This window comes from Strix uralensis, chromosome 1 (assembly GCF_047716275.1).
Source record: "Strix uralensis isolate ZFMK-TIS-50842 chromosome 1, bStrUra1, whole genome shotgun sequence".
Classification (NCBI taxonomy): domain Eukaryota; kingdom Metazoa; phylum Chordata; class Aves; order Strigiformes; family Strigidae; genus Strix; species Strix uralensis.
This window is the reverse complement of record NC_133972.1, coordinates 75,882,489-75,892,804: the sequence shown is the minus strand read 5'-3', so window position 1 is coordinate 75,892,804 and position 10,316 is coordinate 75,882,489. Positions and strand designations below refer to the sequence as shown.

At 42.3% G+C, this 10,316-nt stretch overlaps 1 protein-coding gene across 4 annotated transcripts in view; it reads left to right on the top strand.

The window, feature by feature from the left end:
• Positions 1-627: 627 nt before the first annotated feature.
• Positions 628-10,316, top strand: part of DTNBP1 (dystrobrevin binding protein 1) — a 70,106-nt gene continuing 60,417 nt past the window's right edge. The window contains exons 1-4 of one of the 4 annotated variants that reach the window (XM_074871293.1): positions 628-751; positions 4,407-4,457; positions 7,474-7,524; positions 8,398-8,458. In XM_074871293.1, the coding sequence (XP_074727394.1) occupies positions 696-751; positions 4,407-4,457; positions 7,474-7,524; positions 8,398-8,458 (219 nt within the window). In that variant the 5' untranslated portion in view covers positions 628-695. Of the gene's footprint in view, positions 752-969; positions 1,001-1,138; positions 1,354-3,909; positions 3,999-4,406; positions 4,458-7,473; positions 7,525-8,397; positions 8,459-10,316 lie in introns of those variants that run through there. The other 3 variants (XM_074871320.1, XM_074871302.1, XM_074871312.1) reach the window with 3 other exon arrangements.

Sequence of the window (10,316 nt, the reverse complement as noted above, 5' to 3'; positions counted from 1 at the left end):
AATATGCACTGCATTATTTAGTACTCGTAATAACTAACAGCCCCTTTTTTTTTTCATTCTTTTTAAGAATCACTTGTATCTTGTATACAAGTCTGGCAGTCTCCACAGAAAACAGAAGTGGGTCACACAGACATACTTACAGTTCAACTACCTGCTTTGCAAGGACTTTGAAGTGTTACTCCAAAAACCCAGAGAGACCCAGTGGTTTTGCTTTCCATTCTTTTAAAATTTTGTTGCAAAGCCCGACTCCCTGAGTTCAGTCCTGCGCCACTATCACTGATGTCAAAATCATTACGGTGAGGGTCCCAACCTGCCAGGGAGTTTACTGCCGTCTTTAAAAAGCCTCTAGCTGCAACTTCAGGGACCCACATGCTTCTCGAGATCTAGCCGTGAGGCGACCCCGGGGTTTAAACACAGCTCTACTCACACACCCGAACCGTAAAACAAGGCACCCAGCTCCCCTCAGCAGCCTCGCGCTACCCCTGACTACGCGAGGAGACTCGCGCCATTTCCCGCCCCGCCCCGCACGAGGCACACACCGGAAGAGAGGGGGCGGGCCTTCCGCTGGGCAGATGAACGGCCGCCGTCTCATGCCGCGCCTGGTCCCGCCCACGGGCGGAGGGAGAGGCGGGAGCTGAGCCCCGCCCCCAGCCCCGCCCCGGCGCTGGCCTCCGCCGCCGGAGAAGGCCGGGACGATGCTGGAGACGCTGCGGGAGCGGCTGCTGAGTGTCCAGCAGGACCTCACCGCCGGGTGGGTGCCACTGCGGTCCGGCCCGGCCCCGCGGGGCTGGCGGGGGGAACAGGAGAGGGACCCGCGCCTCGCAGCAGGGCGGGGAGGGGGAAGCAGGTGACCGGGGGCCGCGGGGTGGGGGCGGGGACTGGCCCGGCGGGCGGGAGGAGGAGGAGGAGGAGGAGGAGGAGGAGGTGGCGGCGGCGGCGGCGGCGGCGGCGGTGGCGGCTGCGGAGGCGGGACCCCCGGCCGCAGCCCTTCCCTCTCACCGTGGGTGCCCAGCGGCGGGTCTGGGGGTTCCCGCTTCCATGCCGGGACAGGCTGGAAACGCGGCCCCTGGGTCTAACCCAGCACCCCCCTCCCCCCACGTCCCTTCCCGCCTCGGCTGAGCGGGTCATGGCGGGCGGGCGAGCCCTGGCAGCTGCGTGGTGGCCTGCAGCTGCGGGCGGGAGTTGAGGGGAGGAGGTGCCGTGATGTTCGGGAGGCAGCTGCGGTCAGGGGAAAGGGAGGGCGAGAGAGAGAGAAACTGCCGTTTTGAGAGAGCGGGGAAGACGTGAATGGGGTCAATTAACGCGCTTGAATTTTTTATGAAGTAACTGACCTTCAAGGTTTTATGGATTAAGGTAATTGCTTAAAGACCATCTCTGTACTCTGTTCGGCATGTGAAAAGCTTTTCTTGGAAGATGAGTTGCCGCTTGGGGAAAAGAAGCGCAGGATAAGCGGAAGGAGCAGCCCTTTCCTTACATTAAACACTAGAAAGATATTCTTCCTACGTTGCCGCACAAGGGTTTTTTTAGATAGGTCTTGTATCAATGCTATTTTTAGTACAAGCAGGTGGTCCAAATGAGCATTACTGGAAGTCAGTGGATGGCCAGAGAACAAGGTCATGCCTGGGCTGCAAAACTGTTCGTTCATAATGAGCAACAGGAGAGTATCGTGTTGTAATCAATTACTTTTAAAAACTGCCTGGTCTTTGGCCATGTTGAGGTTGCCTTATAATACCCCTATGCTAAATATTTATATATAGTGATGGGAGTCTGTGTACTCCAGAAACTTAAATACTTTATAATTACTTGCACCAGTATATGATGGTCCAGAGAAATTGATAGAATAAGCTACCAATCAACTGGATAAATTGTTTATATGTTATCTGTCTCATCTTAACAAACAGTAATTGAATATTAAAATGTCTTAAGAACACGAAGACATTGCTTATTGCTGTCTATCTTTCTGTTTTGTTGTTATTTTTAGAACTTCTCACAGGGTGTGATGCCTCAGTACAGTGTAAAGTTCTTCTGAAAAAGGTGTTTTTCATATGTTGAAAGAGGACAACAGAAAGGTCATAACATGCTGGATCCAATGGTCATTTAACTCTGTATCTCCATGTATTGCTGCAATGGAGTCAATGTTTCCATGTACTAATTTGCTTTCTTCCTTGTATTGCAAAGTGTTGTTCTGTTTTGAGAACAGTCTCTGATTTCATCATTTCCATCTTTGTGTTTTAGCGGCTCCATTAATGGGTCTTTCTTGGAGTGTTCTCTCTTCTAGTGTTGTTTTCATCTGCAGTGTAATCTGTTGCCATTGGGAACCTGTATCTCAGACCCACAGTAGCAGAGGCTGTGGAGAGCATCAGCTTTTTTCCTGTAGTGTCCCCATAGATGCAGGCCAGAACATGACTTGTCCTGTTTTGCCCCCTTTCTCTTCCTAGACAATGCAACCTCAGTGCCATAGTGCTCTGGACTACTCTGTTCCCTGCCCCACAAAAGTGGTAATAGAAGTAATTCTATGCTGTTAAGACTTCAGTTCAAAATGGTCAAAACCCAAATAAAGTATTTGTGGTGTCAAGAATGCTGGGCCAGTTGTGGCCAACTTGTTAACTACGCATGAATACTTGCAAAGTGGAACAGTTGGATTTCTTGAAACATTGTGAGGGAGAAGCTTTTCCAGGACTTCTAAGGAAATAGTATACTTCCAAAGGAAGAAGGGAACGTTTACGTGCTGCTGAAAAAGGTTAAATCTGGGGTTGTGTGGTCTAAAGAAAGAGCGATTTAGGGTTATTGGCCATTTCTGTGTACAAAGAAATGAGCTCCCCTTCCCCCTGCTCAGCTGTGTCTGCAGTCTACTTCTGTGCATCTTGTGAGTGAGGTATCTAGATTTTGACCCATTTACCTCCAAGCAATCTTTTGCAGGAGGAGAAAAAGCAGAACAGTGAGCTGTGTTTGTCTGTGTTCAGGCAGTAATTTGTGTACTTCTGACAGCTTGAGTGATGTGGCGCACACTACCTCTACTTTGTACAGAGAACACTGCTGAAAGGAAGCCAATATTGTATAGTCTAGTGATAAATCCTTTACCCTTTACTTCTGACTGCCTGGCAGATATTCTAGTAAGAGAACTGGTAGTTGTGACCCAGTATTTCCTTCAGTGCCTGTGTGCAGAGGAGTGCTGCTGTTGCAGGCTGGGGTGAATACTGGGGAACGTGACAGAGGGCAAATTGCAGAGCTTTCTGCAACGGTGTTGTTCTTAGTGTGCTGTGGTGGTTGTTAGCTTGACTATTATGAACTGCGCTCCAACAGGGACAAGAGACCTGTCTTAGCATGTCTTTTCTCAAATTGTCAACCACCTATTTTGCTGTAGACCTTTAAGGTTTCTTGTTTGAGTTCCTGGAAATTGGTGGTGCTCGAGACTGGAGGAATGATTGGGCTCATCCTAGAAGGAGCCTGAATATCTTCGTATTAGGGGTGTTTCTCAGTCACTGGATCACTCAGGATTATATATCTCTATGTCATATCTGAAGGATACCTTTGGAGCTTGTAGCTCATTTCCATCTTGCTCATGTCTGCGTGTCCTTTATTTCTTCCTAACCCCTGGTGTCCTGGACAGCTGGAACTCCAAAGGGCTTAGAGGCTGAGGACATCTATCATCTTGGTGGTCAGAGAATAGCAGTAGGTTTTGGTTCTCACTCTGCCATGCCAACTTGAGTAGCATATATGGGTTGACTGAAAAAGAGTAGAGTGGATAAGAGTTGTGTGGTGTGGGGGGTGTGTGTGTGTGTGTGCAGGGTCGTTTGTTGTTGGTTGGTGTTTGGGATTTTTTTGATTGTTTTGTTTTTTGATTTTTAGGAACAAGATACCAGTCAGTTTGAAATTGGCAATAGGTGAAATAAGCCTCAGATAAACTCAGTAGTAGTGCATTGTGGTGATGCTGCTGGAGATTCTGATAGTTGGCAGAAGAAAAGTGATGCTGTTTTGTGTTGGCAGATTTATGGCAAGTGGGTGCCAATGTCTCTGTGTGACTGCCATGCTTTTCCTTAGTACATATGCCTTCTTGTAAAGGGTGTTCTTCAGGATTGGATTGGTTATTTCTATGCAGATCTTTAATACCTGTCTCCTAAGGAAGCAGTATCAAGAGCTGGATGACTTGGATATATAGCTCCTATTAAACTTTTCATACTCAATTACTTGATGCACTTGTAGAAAAATCTCATAATTTAGAAGCAGTGTAAGTAGAAATAGTTTCATATGACAGTCTCCACAAAGCTAAGTGAAATTTGATTTATTTGAAATAAGCCAAAGCAAAATTAACTATAATAGACTGGAATTAACACATTAGGTTCAAACAAGTTGTTCTCTGGTTTTGGTGTTGGAAATGTCTGATGGTTTTGTGTTTTGATTTATAGGTTGAAGACTTTGGGTGACAAATCAAGAGAAGCAAAAAAAAGCAGGCAGAGGTACTTCTGAATGTCTTAACATATAGCTTATTGATCTAGGATGCTCTTGGTAAAGAAAAATTTTAAAGTGACTCATATATGAGCCAGTTACAAGAACACTTGTATATAATTTTACAGAATATTTTTTGACAACAGAAGAGCTTAACCCTAATATGGAAGAAGTACTTTGCTTAATAGAACCTTCATTGATAGGCCTAAATAATTTGATGGCCATCAATCAACGACTATTTAAATTATGTGAATACTCAACGTTACTGTGGTACTCTGTACAAGATTCAGGTTGCAGTAAATGTAATTGTTTATAATCTCTGTGAATCTCATGTACTAAAATTGTAATTTGGGTTTTTTTAGTGCAAGAACTGAAATATGAGGCTTTTTATTGTGGAAAATAGATGTATAATGGAGTACTTCAATTATCTGTTTCAAGAAGATTTAAGAGTTGTGGTGGTGGGTTTTTTATCCTCTGTTTCACTATATTGTTCATTCTTTCAACCTGTATAAACTATAGGGAAAGACTACTTAATATCTGTACATAATGTCTGTAAATGTTGCTGCTTCAAATAAGCTCAGATATGCTTTAGTGTAAAGCATGTTCGTACTAAAACACAGTGTGTAGACACAAATTTGTTTTAAAACAAGTCCTGAACAAAAAATAAGGCATCTGAAATAAACTGTATTAAGTTCTGAAATTTGATGTTTTGGATGTAAAGGGTTCTTTTAACAGAAGACTGGTTGTATTGACAAGACATGGAAACTAAACTAAGAATGGGTGAAGGTTTGAATACAACTATTTTAGGCAACTGCCTTCTCTGGATGTTTCCAGTCCATAATATTTTGGTTCATCTGGTGTACTGTAAATACCCATCTTTTTTTGAGAAAAGCCCTGGACCAAACAATTGGATCATCACAAATAGGGGAATGCCAGGGTGACCTCTGCTTTGCTGATAAGGTTCTGGGACAAACACAGCTTAGCTTGATTGTAAGGATGTTTGAGAGCTTGTGGGTCAGGAGCAGAGGAGATGCCAGTAAGGGTGGTGTTGAGGTGGGAGTTTGTTACTGACCATCTGGTCAGGAAGTGAATGTTGTCCTCTCTAAACTTGAGGAATTCTCTGTGTCATTAAATCCCCATTCTTGTGGGGCCTTTAACTTCCTTGACATCTGCTGGAAGGAGAGCACAGCAGGATGCAGTCAAGAAGAGTTTTGGAGGGTGTCAGGGATAACTTCTTGATACCTTCTTCATATCTTCTTTGGCATGCAGGAATAGCCTTAAGAAAGCTAGAGCTCACCTAGAATTGACATTTACAAGAGATGTTAAGGACAAGAAGAGCTTCTAGCCCTGCACTGGTAATAAAAGACTGAACAAATAGAACATGGGATTGTTGATGAATGGGGTGGATGATTTAGTGACAGCAAATGACAGTTGTTGAGGTACTCGATGCCTTTGTTGCTTCAGTCCTCACAAACAAGGTCTCTCAGTCCTCTGTGCTTAGTGAAAGGGTTTGAGGAAGTGACTGACCAGTAGTGGCTGAAGATCGCTTTGGGGAACTCAACCCATAAAAGCACATAGGACCATATGGGCCAAAAGGTACTTCATGAAATTCAAGAGGTATAGATGCAAAGTCTTTCCCTGGGAAGAAAATATCCCCTGCAACAATACAGACTGGGGCTGACTAACCAGCCGGGAAGCAGCTTTGCTGAAAAGACCCCGGGGATCCTGGCAGACAGCAAGCTCTATGTGAAACAGCAACATGCCTGGCATCAAGGAAGGCCAACAGCTTTCTGGGCTATATGAACAGGCAGTAGGATTGAGGGAGGTGTTTATCTCCTGCACTCAGCATTCCTTAGACCATATCCAGCTGCTATGTCCACTTTGGGCCCCCAGTGTGAGAAAGGCATTGATAACCTGGAGCAAGTTTAGTGGAGGGCCACCAAGGTGGTTGGGGCTGGAACTCTCTGTATATGAAGAAAGGCTGACACTGGGGCTTGTTCGGCCTGGAGAATAGATGACTTTGGGAAGACCTAACAGCAGCCTGTCATTACCTATGAAGAGGTTATTGAGGCGATTGGTATGTGGTGGGAACAAAAAGGTGATAGGCATAAGTTGAAACAAGAGATGTTCAGACAGGAAAAGGTTCTAAGGAAAAGCTTTTTCTTCATGAGAACAGTCAAGCAGTGGAACAGGTTGTTCACAGAGCCTGTGAAGTTTCTGTCCTCAGAGGTTTTCAGCTTACAACTGGACAAAGCCCTGAGCAAGCTGGTCTGATCCTAAAGCTTGTCCTGCTTTGAATAGGAGGTTGCACTAGAGAGTGCCTGAGATCCCTTCCCATCTCACTGATTTTATCACTTTTCCCTTGGTTTAAGGAAAAAGAGGTTTCATTTATGGTATTTGGTTTTTTTCCATTCAAATTGTTTGGATGACAGTGCAAAACAGTCTCTTCTGGTAATCTTCCAAAAGACGAATCTTGGATGATATCGAGATCTTCACACTTAAAAGTGCTGCATTGCTAATTTTCTTTAACTTATTAAGTTACCTTTATATTTCAAGCTGTTATTAATGATAATATATGCATCCAATAGGAGATCATTAGAGCATTAAACTGGCAAAGGTTCTTTAGCTCAGTATTTATTTTTAATGTAAAGAACTTGTGTGGTAGTGTTATTTTTGGAATGTTTCTGTTCACTGTTTCAAGTTAAAACAATGTTTGTCCTGCATGTTTATTAACTGTACTAAGAAATTATCTCATAAAAGTTATTTTTAATGGACATAGTCAAAAAGAGTTAAGAATGGGCTATGATAAAATAATGAGGGGAAAAAAGCCAACCCTAGCTTTGGAATATTCTTGTAAGATACACTGTCTAATGCATTTTTAACCAGAATTGACAAAATGTTTATGAAAGTGAATATTAGGGAATATTTCTGTGCTCAGCATAGCTGTCAAACACAGATGTGTGTGGACACATTTTTTATAACAGCCTTCTATTAATAACATTTGTATATTTACAATTTGTTTTATAGAACTGTTCAGTGTTTGCCAGAGTTTTCTGCTGGACTGGAATTACTGAGCAGGTATGACTTTCCATGTCTTTGTTAGTGTCTGCTTCCTCTAATTGCAGAAATAACTATTAGGTTAAGAAAATGAGAAGAAAATCAAGGTTTTACTAGTAGTTTTTTGGATGTTCTGCAGTTAGTAGAGTAGGGGTGATTACCAAATGGTAAATATGTTTAAAGCTTGCCCAGTTCTTAAGCGCTGTTAAATGTAAAATGCAGTTAAGTGCTGTTAATGAAACAGAAGTTCTAGAGGAAAAGCAACATTTCAAAGATGACTTTAGTTTATGGTCTAAGGCACCAGGGTGAAGGAAGCCAGCACTGAGGCCCAGCCTGTGGTTTTAATTTGATGTTTTATAACTTTTGCATATTTTATATTATTTCATTGCATTATAATAGAGACAGTATGCCTGTCATTGCCGTGAAAAGAAAGTGTATTCCATGTGTATTTAATCACATTTTTTCTGAGTAACAGAAACTATCTGTATTATAAATTTCTTTTGTATTTTTATCTTTAAAAAAAATCTGTCTGTTTTTTGGGGGGGTAGGAGGGGTGTGGTTACAGTCTTGTTAATATTTTTAATTTTCTTAATGAAATTGGATTCCAAGTAGTGCTTAAGGCTTTTATGTGTTGTCTTATAAATATTACTGGGTCCATTTAGCTCTTAATGTAAGCTAGTAGACTAAAAAACATGTATCACTTTTTCTTTGAAAGAAATTATTTCTTACTATATTTTTGTCTTGGTAGAACAGTAAATACTAGAAAGAACTGTACAGCTTTTTAAACTTATTTCTGGTAGTCCCTGTAAGTATAAGCACAGTGGCATCCATGAAATCCTCTTCCTTTGTAAGGGGAGCACAGTAAGAATAGGCATTTACCTTTCTTCACTTCAGATATGAAGATGCTTGGGCTGCCCTTCACAAAGGAGCCAAAGATTGTGCAAAGGCCGGAGAGGTAAGAAAAAATAACAATGCCACACTTGAAATATTTTTAAATGTGTAAATAATTTTAAACTAAAATTTTTAGTACCACTGTACTGGGTTGACCCTGGCCACTAGGTAAGCACCCACACAGTCTTGTTCACTCCCTCACCGGTGGGACAGAGGAGAGAACAAAAATGAGAAAACTCATGGATCAAGATAAAAACAGTTTAATAATTGAAGGACAGAGGAAAAACAAGTGATGCAAAAGCAGTCACTTGCAACATCCTGTAAGCAGACCAATGCCCAGCCAGTCTCATGGCAATAGTTACCTTGGAAGACCAAACCCATAGTTTTTATTGTTGAGCATGATGTTACGTGGTGTGAAATATCCCTTTGGCCAATGGTCAACGGTTCCAGCTGTGTCCCCTCCCAATTTCTTGCCCACCCCCAGCCTACTCTGCTGGGGGAGCAGGGATGAGTAGGGAAGAGATAAAGCCTTGACACTGTACAAGCATTGTTCGGCAATATCCAAAACATTGGTGTGTTATCAACACTGTTTTGTTCAGAAATCCAAGACACAGCATCATACAGCCTGCTATGAAGAAAATTAACTCCATTCCAGCTGGATCCAGAACAACCACTATAATGAAAAATTAATGCTCTGTATTACTGCTTGGGAAAAATGGCAAGTTGCATTGTTTTTTACTGTGGTTTTGAGACGGCGTTTGGCAGGCAGCTGATGGTATGGATTGGAATGTCCAGTTCGTCTTGTTTCTCACAGCTTTTCCAGATTTGATGGTACTCAGCCTACAATTAATATTCTTAAAGTATTAAATATAGATATTGTAAAAATAAAAATTTTCTGTGATCGTGTTTCTCACAAGGTATCATCTAACAAGAATTATCTGAATTTCATTCTCCTGTTTACTGTCTGACATTGCAATTAGTATAACAAACAGTGAGTGTGAGAATTTCCTAGTGCTTCTGAAGTACTTTTCAACTGATAGCGACACCCGAAATTTCTTGTCTTCTGTCTTTTGTTCAGATAGTTGCAATCAATATTTGCACTTAAGCAAAAAATATTAAGTATATCAGCTTACTGTTTTTATGTGGGATATGTTATGTTAGAGAAATATATTGAGAAGTATGACTTTGTCAGAGTGTGGCAAGAAGATGGTGGTAAAAATAAGACGTGTCCAGAAGTTTGGATGGTTGGTTTTTGCACTCATCTGCCATTATTTGTAAGATTCTAAGTTAGCTAGGAATATTATTTTGAGACTGCTTAAGACATCTTGACATTGCCAATAAATGGCAGTGTAAGCAATAAACAGTAATGTAAACAATGTAATCTAAACAATAATGTAATGCAAACTTTAAATAATGTGATGCAGTGTAAACAATTGCAGAAATGATGTTGCATGTTACTGCTGTAGCTCTAATAAAAAGTGGGGGGGTGGGACTGAGAAAGTATAGAATATATTTGGAGTTGAGACATGTTGGTGGTTAGTTTCAGGGTAGGGCTGTTGCACTGACACTGTTTGCTGCCCTCTTGTAGTGGACAGGGAACAGCAAGATTTGAGTTGTCTGGCTGTAAAGATTCAGGAAGTGTCTGTGCTTTCTCCTGATTTTGTTCAGTTTTCCTGCCCTGGAAGTAAAGTGTCAAATAGTGTGGTTTATTTCTGGAACGAAGGGAAATAAAGCTTCCAGTAAATGCTATCAGTGCATTCATTGCTCTGCTGTTCTGGAGGTCAGCACCAGAGTTCCCATTTCAAACCTTGTTTAAGGGGCAGAGAGCGTAAGCTGGGTGGCCATGATGCAGAGCAGGACTGAGCTGGGGGGTTCTCTGTCCTGGCTGAAAACTTCACTTTGACCGGCTGCATCCTCCCTGA